The 20,170-nt window shown below is 34.1% G+C and overlaps 2 protein-coding genes and 1 long non-coding RNA gene across 3 annotated transcripts; 2 read left to right on the forward strand and 1 right to left on the reverse strand.

Annotated features, from left to right (window-relative positions):
• Positions 1 to 1,101: 1,101 nt before the first annotated feature.
• LOC139844091 (root allergen protein-like) lies at positions 1,102 to 2,198 on the reverse strand. Its single transcript, XM_071834306.1, has 2 exons — positions 1,965 to 2,198; positions 1,102 to 1,604 (listed from the first exon to the last, which is right to left on the reverse strand). The coding sequence occupies exons 1-2, from the start codon at positions 2,143 to 2,145 to the stop codon at positions 1,309 to 1,311; spliced, it is 477 nt and encodes a 158-aa protein (XP_071690407.1). The 5' UTR covers positions 2,146 to 2,198; the 3' UTR covers positions 1,102 to 1,308.
• A 7,164-nt stretch (positions 2,199 to 9,362) lies between these two features.
• Positions 9,363 to 9,895, forward strand: LOC139840020 (uncharacterized). Its single transcript, XR_011757184.1, has 3 exons — positions 9,363 to 9,414; positions 9,499 to 9,732; positions 9,832 to 9,895. It is a non-coding gene; the product is annotated as an uncharacterized lncRNA (long non-coding RNA).
• A 2,833-nt stretch (positions 9,896 to 12,728) lies between these two features.
• On the forward strand, positions 12,729 to 13,872 carry LOC139840721 (uncharacterized). Its single transcript, XM_071830970.1, has 3 exons — positions 12,729 to 12,739; positions 12,807 to 13,015; positions 13,103 to 13,872. The coding sequence occupies exons 1-3, from the start codon at positions 12,729 to 12,731 to the stop codon at positions 13,870 to 13,872; spliced, it is 990 nt and encodes a 329-aa protein (XP_071687071.1).
• The last annotated feature ends 6,298 nt before the right edge of the window (positions 13,873 to 20,170 follow it).

Here is a 20,170-nt window from a genome sequence, read left to right on the forward strand (position 1 = left end):
AGATTATTTTACCTTTGAACATATATTTAGATTTTTATTTTTATGTGACATGCATACATTTAAGGTATATAATAACTTTAATCTTGAAAATGTGAATCGGAAGTATGGTCAAGTTATTAAAAACTCCATCTTGACCACGGAGGTTCACCCGCGATGACTCTGGTCTGCCCGCAAAGCGGGTAGTCGCCCTGGGATATAGTCGACTCGCATAGCGAGGAGGAAACCCAGGCTAATCAAAAAAAAAAAAAAGTATGGTCAAGTAAATTTGTCCGATTTGTTTAGCTTATTAACTTTTTCTATGAATCCATGTTTGAGATACTCTGCGTTTCATATTCATCATATATTCAATTATTCATTTTTTGTTGGCTTTCACACAAATAAATATTTGTAGATGCATCAACAAGGAATGACGTAGCCTTCTAGATGCTAATTAGGTCATCACACATGTGATGTACTTCGTATCAATGGCGGAAGCATGAATTTTTTTCACCGGAGACGAATTTTTTTTTTTTAAAAGCGTAATAATTTTTTTGAGCAAAATACGGAGGCTTTTTAAAGGAAAAATATGATAAAAATCTTTTGAACAAAAATAAAAATCCACTGGTGACAAAATCGAAAAATCCAAATTTTTCACTGAAAATTACAAATCCACTAGGTGCGGTCGCCCCACTCCGCCCCACATATTTCCACCCCTGCTCCATATTAGTTAACCCTAGACCAAAATAGCATGTTCTATTTTTATTTTTGTTGGTGACCTAGTTCAAATTTTGAATTAGTGTGTTATGCAACTGATGTCAGTTAAATGTAACTAATCTATCTCTTTGCTTTATGGTAAGGTTACGACTTTCTATATGGTACTTCAATTCTTATATTAAGTGATCACATATTTGTTTGTTTTTATTCCCGGGTTTTGCCTTTTGCGCTGGTATTCAACCTTTAAGCCATTTAATACTTTTGCTAGTTTAACCTTAATTTTGGCAAATAATTTTCCCCTAATACTGTACTAATATAAAACTTGTTCAAAACAAATCAAATCCACATACAAATATGTAAAATTGAACAAACATAGTTACACACATAGATAGAATTAGTATTAATAAGAACTGAATTATAATCTTATTTCGTATTCGTATATGTTGATCTACCAACAGTTTTCGTACAACTGGAAACGTTCGTATAGTTGTAGTAGTATAACTAGACCATTGTCCATTATTTATGATAGCTCACATCCAATATATAGAAGAAACACATATATAAGGCAAACATACAACAATAATGAAAGGATTTCAAACTGAAACATAACACATCTCAATAGGTTTCGGGATGGGCAACAGCGTATTCCTCGATAGCCTTGTAGGTTTTCTCGTAGAGTTCTTTTTCAAAGCTAAGAACTTCGGCAGATGGCTTTTCGTCACCTTTGCAGTTATAGACCACTGTCTGCTTGAATGTGCATCCTCCATCAGCAGAAGGTACAATCTTAACATGATGGTTGATTGAGTCTAATATGCCCATCAAGTTGTCACCTTCAAAAAATGTGTAGCTAATGCTCAGATTGCTTGCATCAATTGTCTCTTGCTTAAACTTTCCACTTGTAAACGGGACACCTATATTAAGTAATCATAAGTATACATTACAAAGAAAATATGAATAAATGTATTTCACATGCTACAGAAATTTACTTTCACTACTAGAAAATCACTAACTCCGGACGACATATCTGTCTTCCGGGGAAAAAAAACACGCGAAATTTTATGTTTTTTGGAGCCATTTTTTCACGAAAAAAAATAAGAAAATGAAAAATACTATTCGGGACGACACGGTCTTCGTTTAGTGGACTTTCCCGGATGACATAAAGTCGTCCGGAAAAGTGTCGTCACCATTTCGTGATTTTCTATTAGTGTTTCTTAAATAGTCTTTGTAAAAAACTAAGTATTTGTTATTTAGAAATTAATGTAAGATGTTACCATCGCCGAATGTGAATAGTCTTATTGTTCCAACGCCTCCATCACCTTCGATTGTCTCGATGGATTTGAAAACTTGAGGATTAACTTTGGGTGCAATGATATGGAAATTATTGAAAACCTTAAAAACTGTCTCAGCTGGATATGGAGAAGCAACCTCAACCTGGATACTAGCTGTAGTCATGACTAGTTAACTTTTAACTTGTGTAATTTATGATAGGTAAAGAAAAGTTTGGTATGATTTGTTTTGTGTGATAGATGAGTAAAGTTTGTTCTATTTATAGGAAACAAGAGTTGGAATCATGAGATGCAATGCATAAAAAGTCATGAATAGTTGAAGTAAATTAAAGTAGAGCATATTAACTTTGACCATTTATATATTGAGGATATATCCAAAACCAACCAACTCATAATTGTTTTTTATTAGAAATTTTTTTCTAAGGGGCTAGTTATACCTAATTGATAACTACAGGACGTAAAATGCTAAAATTACTTGCGATGTTTTGCATTCAAAGGCGTTGAATGAAACTTAGAATTGTTCCAGAAGTGTAGTACTGATTACATATGCAAGATTGGGGTGAATTATAACTTGATTTTTTGGATGTTTTGATATAATAACCGTACCTTTCTTATGTACTAAACATTGTAGTGAATGGGTTAATGTGAAACTTTTACATTTACTTTAAGTCGATTAAATGGATATCTTCATATATGTATATATTCTCAAAGAATTTTTATCAAAGTAACTAAAGTTTACATTTGGATGATTATGTATGCTATGTTAGAAATAAGGGTTGTGAATTGATAATCTTGATTGGTTCTTGCATCGTGAAACACTTTTTCAATTAAGTATTTCGCCCCTCACAAGCCTGGGGTTTACAAGAAATTCTAATTGAGATAAGACAAGAACGATTTTATTTTCAGACCAGAAGAAATCAAAATCAAGTATTAGAGAATCTGTGTATATTTCTATGTGTTCTAATGAAAACAAAATCATATTCTTATATTTATATGAAGTGAAAAGGTGTGAGTGAACTGACGTAACCTATCAACCATAAGATGTAACCTTTCAACGAAAAGAAGCAACTTTTCGTTCACACCTAATGGAAAATGGTGGACAATTACCATATCAGTATCAAGTCAACTCTTACGGGCGTGTATTTCACACACTCCTAACCCGTTATTAAGTGTAACTTGAGAACTCTTGTTTTCAAATAGATCTCAATTAACTAAAATGTTTGTTGATAACACTAAAATCACCAACATGCTAGTACAGATCTACAAGTATTTTTATGTTCTGACATACAATTGAATTTTTTTTTATCTAATATGTAACGACCCGACCAAAACCGTTATTGACGGCGCCGTTAACTTAGGTCCCGTTGCGTGGTCGTAGTCCCTATATGAGACTCGTTTGACCAAAATTATGTCGCATTCATTTGAAAGGCACAAGACTTGCAAGTTTAGTTTACAAAACCGTTCGACAGCAAGTCTAAGTTTACAAAAGTCATAAAGTATAAATGAAATAACTTGCGACATAATATAAGTTGAAAAACACAGTTGCTATAAATAGCGTAAGTATGTAAACAAAAGTTTGAATCCAAAAGTGCTATCCCTAGCGTATGTATGTATGTATGCTTGACCCCCAAGCAAGTATGAATGTACGCGGAAGCATGTATCAAATAGCCATGTATGAACCTGAGAAACATGTAGAAAACTGTCAACGAAAAACGTTGGTGAGATCATAAATGTATTTGTAAAAGTATACTTTGAACCACAATAGTTTGTATAGATGATTATCCAAATCGTATTTATTCCGAAGAATGTAGTTTGTATTGCGAGCACCCAATTACCAAAGCTTAACTGAATCTTCCCTCTGAATTTTGAATATAGTGTTAGAACATACACTATGCACGTTGAAATTATATTTCATCCACTAACGGTAGCGAACCGTCTGAATGAGGGTTCGTTAAACCCGTATGGCCACACAACATAATCACTCGCTTACACTTACACCCTGCAAGTGGAACTAATGATAATTGGATTGAGGACTTTTGTTCTAACTCGTCTGTATCCTTGTATTCGTATTTGTGTTCAAAGTATAAAAGTATGAAAAGTATATATATACATGTGAAATGTATATAAGTATGTAATGTATATGTTTCTCAGCCCACGATTTAAAAGAATAAAAGTTGTTGAAAAGGTGGGACTATGATCTCACCTCGAGTGCACGAGTATAAAGGTACTTCAACAAGTAAACGTGTGCATGAAAGTTGCTTAGCCTTGACCTAAACAAGTAAGTTGTATCAATTAACCGGTTACGACACAAGGTCGGGTGAAATGTGTTCAATTAGTCCTATGGCTCGTTACGACTCGAATAGTATAGCATGTGAATCACGTTGTCAAGTTTCATGCAAGAATCAAGTATAAAAGCATGTTAGAACGATTGTAATAAAGTTTGAGTTGACATTTCAAAACCTTACCATTAGAAAGGAAATCTTATTACGTTTCCAACGATATTTGATTCATCGAAAACGGAGTTACGGTCAAAAAGTTATGGCCAAAACAAGTTTGCTGAAGTTCGGATGAAACAGGCAATTGTCGCGGCGCGACAAATTGCTCCGCGGCGCGACAAATGCCTATTTTGAAGGTCAGAAAGCCTGAAAAACATGTTCTAAAATCACCCTTTGGGCCACGGCGCGACAAATTGCTCCGCGGCGCGACAATGGTCGTGGCCTGGTACCAGGTCAGTTTCAAATGTTCAAGTCTTGGTCAAAACTTCAAACAACCATAAAACGCAAACCGTAAACAACTAGAAGACGTATCTTATACCGTTGGAAAGCTCTTTTGACAAGGAACACAACTAAGCACTTATCATCAAACAAAAACAACATTTTCCATAACCGATTTCTCGTCAAGTGATCGTTTAAAAGTCCATTTTCAAAGTTTCAAGTTCATCAATTGCATTTTAAGTTTCGGGAATCCAATTCACACATATGATATGCCGTTTTGAAGGTAATGAAGCATACATTACTACTAAACACTAACAATTAACATTCCATGGCATTTAAACATCCAAGTGTTCATGTCAAGAACTATCAAACCCTAGTCAAACATCACAAAATCATTAATCGGGTTTTTGAAGTTTTCTTAATCAACCTACACATCCAAACGAAGCTAGTGATACTAGTAACACAATTAAAACATGCACTTTAACAATCTAACAACATTAACTCATCCAAAATCAAGGATTAAGCAAACCCATTTCAAATGTTCAAACTAGTTACTCAAAACAACGAATCGAGCAAACAAAACATATATTCATGTTATACACGAGCCATAGACACTAACTAACACAATTTCAAGTCAAAAACACGAATTTAAAGGAATCTAGAGTTTTAGAAATGTTACCCAAACGAGATGAAGTTTGTATCAAAATGTAGAGGATGAAGAGAGGATCACGAAAATGTAATCGGATTTGTTGTGAGCTTCCAAGATTGAATTTAGATGATGAATGATTGAATTGGGTGTTTGTGTGTGTGTTCTTGATAGAGAGAAAGAGAGAGAGGTGGAGGTGATTGAATGGAGGAGGGTGAAGGTTGACTAGTTGACCTAGTCATCTCTTTGCCCTCTTGGCAAGTTTAGTCCCTCAAGTTTCAAAGCGGGTGCGGGAATTAACCAAACGAATATTTTAAAAACGCTCGAGTAGACGAGTGATGTTATAATTAAATAGCGGGAATATAATGAACGTTACTCACGGAAACTATTAATTTAAATACGAAAGATTATGTTTTAAAAAAAAAAACGGTGTTAAAATTAAATTTAACGGAAAAAGGCGGGATGTTACATAATATCCATGGAAAACATTTTAGGTATGAATTAGACGCGGTAAATACGAATTATACGCGGCTAAAACTAAATATTTACCGTTTACAGTTAGTTAATTGTTTACAAAAAAATAAAAAATATACTTGATAAAAATAAGAGATCCAACTAAAAAAAGGTGAATTATGAAAAGGGAAATTCCCCAAAATACACTTTTTTAAAAAGTTTTATTTCAAAATACACTTTTAGAAGAAAAAAAATTGTCTATTTACACCATTAAGTCGACCACCCTTTGGATCGACTACCTCTATACCCGGTCGACCACACCAAATTTAAATGTGGTCGACCACCGTTTATAACTGGCAAGGTCGACTTCTATTGGCTATCGGTCGACCACTATATTCGACCCCAAAAAACATGGGCGACCTTAATGATGGTCGAGTATACAAAAAGACACTGAAATAGCGAGTTGGGATAACAAAATTCAAATTTCAACTCTAACATTGCAGATTCAAACCTGATTCATCAAACCTCATTCATTGCAGATTCAATCAAGAGATCACTTCAATAGTTTGTAGATAAACCCTAATTCCATCGTCAGTGTATCTATTTCGTCCCTAGATTCAATCAAGAGTTCCCTTCAAAGATGACAGATATTGAGGTAAAACCTATTTCGTTGTTGTATGTATATGTTAGTTTATCTGTATGTGTATATATGTGTATATATGTATATCTATGTATGGGTCCCTGTATTTACATATATGTGTGTATGGATGTATTTGTATGTGTGTACATCTCAGTATATGATAGGTATCTGTAATTGTATATGTATATGTAAATGTATATGTATATGTATATGTATATGTATATGTATATGTATATGTATATGTATATGTATATGTAACTATAGATATACAATTCTCCCATTATTTTTGCTAAAGTGTATATATCTGTATATGGTTATGGGGATGCCTTAGGTCAGAAGATCACTTGCATACTCGACCATTCAAAGGGTCGACTTTCAAAAACATACACTATAGTCGACCCCATTTTGGGTCGCCTATAGTTGAATAAAACTTTAGTCGACCAAAAAGAAGGTCGACTATAGTGTATTTGCTTTTCAATTGTATGTACCTGTATGTATGTGTATGTATATTAACATTTATGTATAATGACATTATCATTGTCTGATTACAGGTTTGGTTCGAGGCCAAGGTCACCATTCGAAGCAAGATGTCACTTATAAGGGAGATTAAGAACAAACTCACTCCGGCTCAGACAAAGATTTTCAGAGAGACGTGTTTCGGTCATTGGTTAGATATAAAGTGTGATGACAATGATCCGGGATACATACATTGCTTATTAATGAATCAGACTGACCGTCCGAAAAAGTTTGTAATCAACGGACGCGAAATATGTGAGGAGCCAGAAGAGCTATGGTTTCGAGTTACCCGAGATCATGTCATTAGGTGTGGTAGACGTGAGTTTTGCTTAGTTACCGAGATGCGGTTTGGTCCAGTTACATCTTTTATAGATTGGATAGGTCAAGAGAGGTCAGATTTTGACCACTCGGTTTCATCTCGTGTTTTTATTAAACGACATAGTGGTCAACGTCATCTTTCGGAGTTTCACGATGCCTTTTTTAAAGATGAGTTGAAAGGAACTGACAAGGATAAGGTCATAGTCGCCATTGCGTTGAAAATTAACTTATGCTTCCTTGGGAAGCAGTTGCGGGATAGCGTAAACGATGACATGCTTCTTTTATTAGAGGACTTTGAGTTGATGAACAAGTATCCGTGGGGTTCTTTCTTATGGACCAAACTTTACAATAGTTTGCATCACGTGTTAGTACCTTATAAAGAGAGGGTAGCAGATAAAACCCGGAAGGGGGTAATGACATACCATTTGAGCGGCTTCACTTGGGCGTTTAAGGTAGTAATCCGTACTTATGAATTTTAAGCAATTAACATGTTTCATATTTAACCAAATTTGGTTTTTGTTTGTAGATGTGGATATGGGAGGCATACAAACACCGAATAGAAGCATATGCTTTCAAGCCGGAAAGTGAAGGCATACCTCGTGGAATTCACTGGAAACGGAAGAAGAAAGTCATGGGCTGGAATGAGTACGTTGAGTTGATGCAACTCCCGGTGAGTATAATTATACCAAAATATTTATGTATGTGTTATGTTTATATGTATGTGTATATCTATATGTATATGTAACTGTATATGTATGTGTATGTGTATATGTAACTGTATATGTATATGTATATGTATCTGTATTTGTATATGTAACTGTATATGTATATGTATATGTATATGTATATGTATATGTATATGTATATGTATATGTATATGTATATGTATATGTATATGTATATGTATATGTATATGTATATGTATATGTATATGTATATGTATATGTATATGTATATGTATATGAATATGTGTATGCATATGTGTATGAATATGTGTATGACAGGATGATATCCCGGACGAAGAACGACCTCTCAATCGTTTGAGGCCCACCAAGACAGAGGTTAAGTGTGAGTGGTGGGTTGCTAGTGTAAACTATTTCAAAACCCCGATGCTAAAGTACCGGTGAAGAAAGTTGATGATCCGAAGAAATTTGATGATGAGACGAAGAAGGAGTTGACGGATATGATTAAGAATTTGACAAAGAGATTAGATGACCAGGAAAACAAACATGCCAAGGAGATTAAGGAGATGAGTGATCGGGTTGAGGCTGGTATCCGTGTTACACGTGAGACACTAAAGATAGTGCAGAGTTTATATGTTTCTAGAGGCTACCACAAGACAATGATTTTAAAACTCCATTCTATGATACAAAACCTACAACAACATATCTGTCAACAAGAGCAGGTAATTTCATATTATATAATTCATTTATGCAAGTTGGTAAGTCATATAAACTGTCCAGTGTGCAGATGAGTAGTCGACCCTTCATTGGATCGACTATCACCACGTTTACATTGTAGTCGACCATTAACTAGGTCGACTATATTACATTTATACTATAGTCGACCCTTGTCAAGGTCGACTATATATATGACTTTCTGATGACTTACTGCTGTGTGTTTCTGTGACAGGATGATGGTGGTCTCATTGGTGGATATGTGTCAGATGTTGAAGTTCAGACAACCAAGAAAGATATGTTTGATAATGTGAAGGTTGCTTCACCGGTTTATGTGAGGAGAAGCAAAAGGGACCGTCGGGTTGCACGGGCAAGGATGTCTCCCTTCGTTACACCGTCACAAATGATCAAAAAGGGTGCTAAAAGAAAGCCTGACATGCCAGAGAAAGAAATCCCGATAAAACAACAGAAGACGGGGAGACTGAGTGCTCCGGTAGTGCCTGATAATGTTATTCTAAAAATCATTGATGATTTGATTCATAAGTCTGGACTTATCTATCCTGGCCCTTCCACATTATATCATGATGAAAGGAATCTGGACGTCCCTAAGACACCGGAAGAGATGATGACTCCACATTACGAGTGCTTATCGGTATTTGTTCGGGGCCTATCTGACGGATTTATATTCATCAGTGACGAGTTTTGGGAGCGGATCTACAACAAATTTGAAGGCGGTTACTTAGATAACTTTGTAAGTGTTTTATAAACTTATTATTAAAGTGGTCGACATTTTACTCCGCTAACTTGAGATTGACTAAGTGATTGTTAATTTCAGAATATTAATGGTTGGGGATCTATGTTGTTGTGGTGGAGCTACCGTTTAGATCAAATGGATTTTCAGCCACTAAAGGACCGCCAAAGATGTACGATCATGCCGGTCGACATGATTAAGTGGATGGGGATTTTTAAAACGGGTGTAACACTTGACCCGAATTACACCAATCCCAATATTACTTGTTATGCAGACAGATCGAGACTCCCTTTCCCACATTGGTCGAAGTGTCAGAAGGTTACAATATCAAATACATATACATATACAGTTTAAATATACATTGACATATACATTCAGGTGGGAGTTATCTGTATAACTTTCTAACGTTAATTGTAGGTCCTATTCCCAACATGTTTGGAAGATGCGGATCACTGGGTGCTTATTGTGCTTGATCTTAAGGACTTCACCGTTGTCATTTACAATAGTTTTGTCAAGCACAGCTCAATTGACCACCGCGCTTATTATGTTTCCGAGTTGGGTAAGTGTCTGCCAGAGTTTTTGAGGGCAATTAACTACACTCCTCCACCACACGTCTCGATGCCATCTACATTTACGTATATCGACTCACCTCAGCAGTCAGGATATTACGGTGACTGTGGTGTATGGGTTTGCATAAACATGGAGCGTGTATTTTGCCAGCTAACCTACCCATTCGAGAAAGATACTGCGAAGGTTGCATTAGAATACAGACATAGGATGGGGAAGACATTCTTTAGATCTCGAATCGAAGTACGTAAAAGGTAGCTCTAATGTTTGTGTTGGTATTGTATTTTGAACAGGCTCCACTGTAAAATGTGGTCGACCACTTCTTAAATACACTGTGGTCGACCCTGATGTGGGTCGACCATTTAATAAAAATGACATAGTCGACCACCATATATGAAGTAGTCGACCACAGAGTAAAATGTGGTCGACCACTGCTTAAATACACCGTGGTCGACCATGATGTGGGTCGACCACTTAATAAAAATGACATAGTCGATCCCATATATGAAGTAGTCGACCACAGTGGACTTTCATGATTAAAAAGGCAACCTAGGTCCCACATTTAGATAACATTTCTTATACTTATTAGCTACGGATAGGAAATCCACCTTTCATGAATTTAATTGGATAACGGTAGATCCTTTTATTCCTGTTATCCATTTGTACTCTATAAGTAATGGGATCCCATAAGTAATTCCCATATTTAATAAATACCATACTTGATCGATATTCAAACACACCAGATTCATATTCATAACAACTTAGTAGTTGCAGTTAACTCTTTGCGCAGTTTGAGGTCATCACTTATTGGTGAGTAATCCCTACTTTTATATGTCTTTACATTTATAGTGATGAGTAAGTTAAAGATATATATATTTGTTCAGGAGGTTATTTTGAACATGTCAATAATCATATAGTTTATATGCCACTTAATTGTCCCAGAGTACCTTTGAAACTTACAATCGCGCCAAACAAACCCTTAAATCGTACGCTTTTGTTAAAATATGTGTTAAAAAAATCGATGTTTCACAAGATTTAGTTATATCTATGAAATACGTTGTCGATAACTGTGTCTTGGATATCACTGATGATGAAGATGATTTTAATGATTTTATGAATTTCGCCATCTCAAATCAACCCGTTCACATATATCTAGAAGATATTACGAATTCAATGCATGTTTTAGGTCGAAACCTTACTAATCCTAATGATCGGTTCAACCTACAACATCCGACCAATAATCAGTTCAACCTACAAAATCCTTACAATAATCAGTACAACCTTAATCATCCATCCAATAATCAGTTCAACCCACCTCAGCAATCCAATAATCAGTTCAACCTACATCATCCATACAATAATCAGTTCAACCGACAACAGTCATCCATCAATCAGTTCAACCTACAATAGTCAACCATCAATCAGTATGACCTAGAACACCAAAGTAACAATCAGTTCAACCTACACCACCCATACACTGATCAGTACAACCAACCACATCCATACACAAATAATTCGAACCTACAAAATCAATCTGTAAATCAGATCAACTTACAAACTCAAACCACAGATGAAATCAACCAACAAATACAATACACCAATTTGTTGAATGATAAATAACCACCGTTTGAAGGTAACGAAGATCATTACATCGTTGACCTACCTACATCTGATCAAAGCGGATCTGAGCATGATGATATGGAAAATGTGAATCCAATCAAACCAACAAAACACCCTTTTTCTAACTACATAGTTGATGAGGCTGATGTTCCTGATAGTGATGATGAATACGAAGATGAATACGTTGACCAAACACAAACTTATGACCAGCCAATTAAGTATAATCCCCAACCAGATGATATATTTTGGAACATGCCACCGTTACTGTCGAACACCCAACCCGAAATGAAACCTAGATTAATGACAATATATGAAACCTCAGATCTAGTTAAATTGAATCAGACTTTTGAAAACAAGGAAGATTTTCTTATGCAATTACGTACAAAGTGTGTTACTGAAGGGTTCCAGATAAAACCAAAGTACTCAGACAAGTCAAGGTATACAGCTACATGCATATCACCAAATTGTTCATGGTAAATTACTGCTAGGTGTATACAAGATAGCAACAACTTTCAAGTACGGAAGTTGAATGATCTACACACGTGCTCAAATACCCAAATTCTTCCAAACAATAAGCATGCCACCAAGAAGGTCCTAGGTAATATACTGAAAGAGGTGATGAAACAAGAAGGTCGTGTCTATCGACCGAATGATATAAGGACTGATATATCGGTGCGATTTAAAATAAGTCTATCATACCACCAAGCATGGAAAGCCAAATGTTACGCAATTGAGATGTTGAGGGGTAGTCTTAAAGATTCCTTTCAAATACTACCTAATTATCTATATAATCTTAGATTGTCTAACCCAGGTAGTGTAACCAACATTCGAACGGACAACAAAGGCAGATTTGTTATGAGTTACATGTCCATTGGTGCAGCGGTATGTTTAATGCTTTCTTTATTTACTTATTAATTTAACTCGTATTTAAAAATAATGTTTCAATACTTTAATATGCAGACACGTTCGTTTGTTAACTATGCACGACCAGTAATCATAGTCGATGGGGCTCATTTAAAAAGTCGTTACTTGGGGACTAACTTGATTGCTGTCGCTATGGATGCTAACAATGGAATCCTTCCATTAGCCTACGGTATTGGAGCATGAGAGACCACCGATCATTGGACATGGTTTTTTGGTAATCTAAGAGACTCTCTACAGTCTTCGGGGTGTTGTATTGTTAATCTTACCATTATATCTGACAGGGCACCTGCAATAGCTGCTGGTATATCAAACGTATTTCTAGAAGTATTTCATGCACTATGTGCTAGACATTTGTTGGGAAACCTCAAAAGTGTGTCTAAAAGGGTTAAAAGTTACGAGTGGCACTACTGGAAAATGTGCAAAGCGTATAGAAAATCTGATTTTGATCACCACTATGGTATACTAGCACGACGTATCCCAGACAGTGCACGTACACTCACTACTGTTGGGTTCAACTGATGGTCTAGACATCATGCAGATCATGTTCGGTATGCTTACCTAACTTCTAATAGTGCAGAGTCAATGAACGCACTGTCAGTTCATGCGAGGAAACTCCCGATTACAATGCTTCTTGAATTCTTTAGAGCTTCAGTTCAACAATGGTTTTGGGAACACCGAAACTCTGCTGATGGTTTAACAACCCCTGTCACACCATATGCAGAGCGTAAGCTTGGTAAAAGAAATCGTAAGTCTATTAGTTGGACTGTCAAATCGATATCACAAGTTAAGTTTGAGGTATTGGATATGAAAAAAGGCGGTAAAGTCAATCTACAAGATAAAACTTGCACATGTAAACAATGGCAGTTTTCCAGTATACCCTGTGGACATGTAATGGCAGTAGCAAGGTATTTTGTCCTACGTAACGTTACTACACACGTTCAGAAGTATTTCCACACTGAAACGTACAAGTCGGCATACATGCAAGATATTAACCCGCTAGATCATATTTCTGAATGGATAGATCCAGGACACCTACAAACCATCCTACCGCCATTGGTTACAAAGCGACAATCGGGTAGACCGAAGAGTACTGATCGTATACAGTCCCAAGGAGAGGACAAAGACAATTTCAAATCTAAAAGAAAATGCAGTCGTTGCTTGGAATATGGACATACTAGATCAACTTGCACCGCACATTATGATCTTTCTGAAGGTAAACAAAAGTCCAAGTGTAACTCAAAAACAAAGGCAAAGCCGAAGGGGTTGGTAAAGGGCAAGGGTAAAGGAAAACGTGAAGACTCATGCTCAACACAATTTGGCTCCACTTATAATTTGAGTGATGATTAGCTTCTTCTTTGTGTTTTAAATGTGTTTAACTGCCATGGATGATAGGTATGTGTGTTCGTATGTTTTTCGCCGTTTAACTGTCGTGTATGTGTTGTGTCTGTAACTTGTGTTATTTGTTGTGTAATCAATAAATGTAGTATGAGATAATATATAATATTTGTTGTTCAAATTAAAGTTTATTTCACTAATATAGTCGACCCACTAATCGGTCGCCTACAACGCAAGTATGGTCGAATAGGGTTAGTCGACCCACTTATGGCTAACAAGTCGATCGACCTTGTAGTCGACCATCTCATTGAAGTAGTCGACCAACATCAATGAAGAATGTTGGTCGACTACCTTGAAAACTAAAGTGGTCGACCGAGTAAAGGGGTAGTCGACCCAAATGGTGGTCGACCTAATGGTGTAAATAGACAATTTTTTTCCCGAAAGTGTATTTTGGAAGAAAAGTTTTTAAAAAAGTGTATTTGGGCGAATTTTCCTTATGAAAAATGGACGACATGAGTATTATGCAACACTTCCACTCTCCTAGTTTAATTGTCCTAGGATAAAAAAAATACAAAATATAAGAATTATTAAGAAATGACAATGTAGTTTTTGTTTATTTTACAATCTCACACTTATTTTTAGGGTTAAGGGTATCAAATAGGTTTATAATTTTATTTTTGTTCTAATATAGACTATATACCTAGAAAAATACCAGTATACGTCACATACTTTTAAAAAATACATTCTAATATAGGCTTAACCTATTTGGTAGTATAAAACTAAAAGTACAAAACTATTTGGTAATCTTAACCTTATTTTTACATATTTATTTCTCTTATATAAATAAATAAAATTAAGTGTATAATAAAGTATCTTTACTTCATTAATTTTTATTTATTTATAAAAGTTGACTATTATTTTAGATTTAAAATAGTTTAAAGAGAAGTGGTATATAAGCACAGATGGAGAAATTTTCTCTTAAATGGTTGTTTATTTTTTTTTTCCTGAATCTGTCTCTATTTTCATTTGCTTCTTTTTAAAAAAGAGTGTCTAATTCTATATCTCTTAAAAACATATCAATATTCAGATTAAAATACAGATTTAAAAATTGTGGAGAAACAAATTATTAAATGCAATGTAAACAAGCCCTAGTTTCATATTCAATTTGTTCACTTTGTTGGCATCCAAATTCCCATGCATCACACGAGTGACATCACAATTATGTTATATCCTTCATGCATGTCCCAATTTAGTTATCTCAAAACAAAAATCGGAAGTTTAAGAAATACTAATATTTTTTATTTACAGTTTTAGTCCTTATTTTTCATCTAACTTTTTTTACTTATATATATTTATATTTATATAAATAACTAATGTATAAATTCAAAGTATAAATAAATTTACCGTTTTATTTTTATATATTTGTGGATGGATTTTTGGATTATGGAAGTGAAGAGAGAAATAAAAAGGAAATATATTAGTTAACTCAAGACTTACATAACATGTTTTTCTGAAAGTCTAACAATTTTATAAATAATATGAAGAAATAAAAAATTAATAAAATGTCCCATTTATATATTTCGTTAAGTCAACTAAAAGAGCTCTTATTGGCAGTTTGCCACATTGGGCAACAGATAATATATTATGCTTAGACCATTTGTAATGGTCGGGTGTGTTGTGAGGTGGTGTTGTGGGTTTTTTGATGATTAGGATGTGTTGTGGGAGAGAGTGAAGTAGTGGTGGTGTTGAAAGTTGGTGTTGTGAGTTTGTGTTGTGGTAGTGGAATGATGATGTGGCATTTTAATTTTCTTTTTATGTTTTTTTTTATTTTTTTATTGGTTTTATTCATTTTATTGTAGCACTCAAATAAAAAAAAAGACGAAATAACGTAAATAATTAAAAGTCCTAAACATACCATTACTTAAAAAAATTACATAATTAAAAGTCCTAAAAACATAAAATAAATTCATAAAAAAATACGAAACAACATAAATAGAATCTATTCTCGGGGGTTACGGTCGATGTTCATGTCGTCTTTCATCATGTCTCGAACATATTTTTTTAGATTTTAAAGACGAATCACGTCATCCGAATCTTCCATCGTAGCCAAATAACAATAATAATAATAATAATAATAATAATAATAATAATAATAATAATAATAATAATAATAATAATAATAATAATAATAATAATAATAAGCTAGATATAGATAGATTAGATATAAAAATAGAAGTAAGAACAAAAGGTAAAAACAAATATAAATAAAATAAAATCTCAGATCTCTTCCCATATTCACTCTCTCTCTCTCTTCTTCTTCCTAATTTCCAGATTTCTTCATCTTCTTTCTATCTTCCTTCTCTCTCTCTTCATTCTTTTACAGGTCAAAATTAATAACATCCCAGATACATTTGGATTCATTTGGATTAAATTATTTTATTTAATTATGATCTGCAAATATTCAATTCCACCAACCAACAAGAATTCGCCACCTGTCGGCAACAGCCGTTGCTTGTGCCGTCGGTTTTCAACCAACGCCTGTCCAACGCCATGTTTCAACGATCCGATACTGCTTCTGTTTGGCGTTGCGGAGGTGCCACGTCGGCTACCAACGTCGTTGCCTTGCACCGTTACAAGCAGTCTTAGTAATCTGGAAATCACAAATTTTTCTTCAAACTAAGGTGATCTGTCTAATTGACTACCCAGGTTCGAACACTAGAATAACATCGATCAGATCCTTTTTTATTTATACGATAATATCATTGTCATGATCAGTATTAGCATTATTAGTATAATTAGTAATTTCATTGGTATTTGTATTATTATTAGTATTAAGTGTATTTTTAGTAGTATTATTATTTGTATTTTTAGTATTTTTGTAAGACCCAAATAATTAATTGTACAGATTGTAAATAGAGTACATAAAGTGTGGGCTGCAGTGTGTAATTAAACAGAGGTCAGAGCCTGCCCATGAAATGTCCCGTTCATATCGATTATAAACGTTTCATATTAATTGGTTTCGTTGCGAGGTTTTGACCTCTATATGAGACGTTTTTCAAAGACTGCATTAGTTTTTAAAACAAACCATAACCTTTATTTTATCGATAAAGGTTTAAAAGACATAGCGTAGATTACCAAATATTGGTAATCTAAAGTACAACGTTTACACACGACCATTACATAATGGGTTACAATAATATATTACATCAATTTATTTTTTGAATGTAGTTTTTCTTTGAACATTATTATACAAGCATGCTGACTCCAAATCTTGTCTTTAATTAGCATGCAACAGCGGAAGCTCTTAATAATCACCTGAGAATAAACATGCTTAAAAGTCAACAAAAATGTTAGTGAGTTATAGGTTTATCCTATATATCAAATCGTATTATTAATAGGCCCCAAGATTTAAATTTTACCGCACACGTAACCTGTGTACAAAAAATGATACACATAACCTGTGTATAAAAATCATTCATATGGTGAACACCTGGTAACCGACCTTAACTGAATGCATCTAGAATATCCCCATCATTCCGGGACTCTCATCGGATATGATAAATTCGAAGTACTAAAGCATCCGTAACCCGAATGGTGCTTGTTGGGCCCGATAGATCTATCTTTAGTATTCCCGTCAATTAGGGTGTCTGTTCCCTAATTCTTAGATTACCAGACTAAAAAGGGTGATATTCGATATAATAATCTAGCCATAGAATGTAGTTTCAAGTACTTGTGCCTATTTTGTAAAACATTTATAAAACTGCATGTATTCTCATCCTAAAAATATTCGATAGTAAAAATGGGACTATAACTCACTTTCACAGATTATTAATTCGTTGAGAATTAGACTTGGCCATGGGTCGATTCATGAACCTATAACAAATATATACATATATATTAAAGTATGATCGAAATATATTAACAACATTTTTATTACGTTTTAACGATTTAAATTTATTAAGTTAACAGTCCAACGTTAGTAGTCCACAATTAGTTGTCCACAGTTAGTAGTGCAGAAATAAATCAATATATATGATCTCGAATCAATCCATGAACCAGTGTATACAAGTCTCAGACTCGATCACAACTCAAAGTATATATATTATTTTGGAATCAACCTCAATCCTGCATAGCTAACTCGAGCATTACCGCATATAGAGTGTCTATGGTTATTCCAAATAATATATATAAATGACGTCGATATGATATGTCAAAACATTGTATACGTGTCTATGGTCTATCAAGATTACATAATATATATTAGATTACATGTATAATACAATATAAGTTAGTTAGTTAGTTAAGTTATGGTTAGTATAGATTTGTTATAAAATTTTCGTAGCTAAACTAGTAAATCTAACCAATTTTGTTTTACCCATAATTTCTTCGTTATAAATCCGTTTTGAGTGAATCAAGTTTCTATGGTTTCATAATGAACTGAAATTTATGAAACTAAATAGAAAAAGTATAAGTTTATAGTCGAAAATACAGGTTACAAGTCATTTTTGAAAGAGGTAGTCATTTCCGTCGAAAGAACGACATCTTGATGACTAATTTGAAAAACATACTTCCACTTTGAGTTTAACCATGATTTTTGGATATAGTTTCATGTTCATAAGAAAAATTATTTTCCCAGAAGAACAACTTTTAAATCAAAGTTTATCATAGTTTTTAATTATCTTACCCAAAACAGCCCCCGGTTTCACTATGACGGCGTATGTTCAGTTTTACGGTGTTCTTCGTGTTTTAGGTTTTAAATCATTAAGTTAGCATATCATATAGATATAGAACATGTGTTTAATTGATTTTAAAAATTAAGTTAGAAGGATTAACTTTGTTTGCGAACAAGTTTAGAATTAACTAAACTATGTTCTAGTGATTACAAGTTTAAATCTTCGAATAAGATAGTTTTATATATATGAATCGAATGATGTCATGAACATCATTTCTACCTCAAGTATAGTAGGTAAACTTACTGGAAATGACAAGAAATGATCTAGAGCTTCAAAGGATCTTGGAAGGCTTGAAAGTTCTTGAAGTAGAATCATGACACGAAAACAAGTTCAAGTAAGATTTCTACTCGAATTAAGATTGTTATAGTTAAAGAAATTGAATTAAAGTTTGAATATGATTATTACCTTGAATTAGAAAGAAAAGTTACTGAGATAAATTGAATGTTCTTGATGTAGTTTTTGATGAAGTTGAAGGTTATTTCTCTGGAAATGAAAGTGTTCTTAGAGTAGGTAGTTAGAGATGATTTGTATGTGAAATTATGGAATGAAAATGATGTAGTAAATGATGGTGGTGGCATGATTTTTATCATGGAACAAAGGCTCCTCATTTTGTTATTTTGTGTAATAATTCATACATGAAGATAAGTAATGGTTCCCACATGTTGTTGACTCATTCATGGCTGATCATTGGTGTTTACTATTGGTATATATCAATAGTAAATACATCTAGAAGCTGAGTATTGTACGAGTATGAATACGGATTGAATACGAGTAAATAGTTTTCACTGTAGCAAATAGTTTTTACTGTAGCAAATAGTATTTTGCTGTAGGCAAATAGTTTTCACTGTAGCAAATAGTGTTTTACTGTAGCAAAGCGAAAATTTACTGTAGCAAATAGTGTTTTACTGTACATCTTTGATTTAATTGTATTTTTTCTTATATATATATATATATATATATATATATATATATATATATATATATATATATATATATATATATATAATAAAAACTTACATCATAAAATAAATAAAATGATTATATAATTAACACAAGTTATGACGTTCGTGAATCATCAGGCAAACTGGGTGGTTAAACGTTAACACTAAATCCGTTTCAGTTAATCAAGTCTTAACAAGTTTGATTGCATAACATGTTGGAAACATTTATTCATGTAAATATTAATCTCATATAATATATAATCATGGAAAAGTTCGGGTCACTACAGCCCAGGCCATTGTGCGCGCCGCGCATATGTAGGGGTGCGCGCTGCGCACAGCTACTGTTGGCAGTTTCCAGCTTTTTAAATTAAAGTTAAATGAAGGGCATTGTGGTCTTTTCACATGAGAACGAGTTTGGGGATGTAATGGCCAGATGGGTGGGGGATGAAACACACTTAACTTTATCACCAACCACCTCATCTCTCCAATTCAATTCCTAGAGTGAGAAACCCTTTAAGTGAGAGAAAGCTCAAATCGAGAAGGGAGAAGTTGATTTCAGGTTAAAGCTCAAGTATTAAAGTTGTTCATCTAGTCACTAGCTACGTTGTGATTGTGGTGGTATGCTCTAATCTTAAT

This window comes from Rutidosis leptorrhynchoides, chromosome 4, assembly GCF_046630445.1.
Source record: "Rutidosis leptorrhynchoides isolate AG116_Rl617_1_P2 chromosome 4, CSIRO_AGI_Rlap_v1, whole genome shotgun sequence".
Taxonomy (NCBI): Eukaryota; Viridiplantae; Streptophyta; class Magnoliopsida; order Asterales; family Asteraceae; genus Rutidosis; species Rutidosis leptorrhynchoides.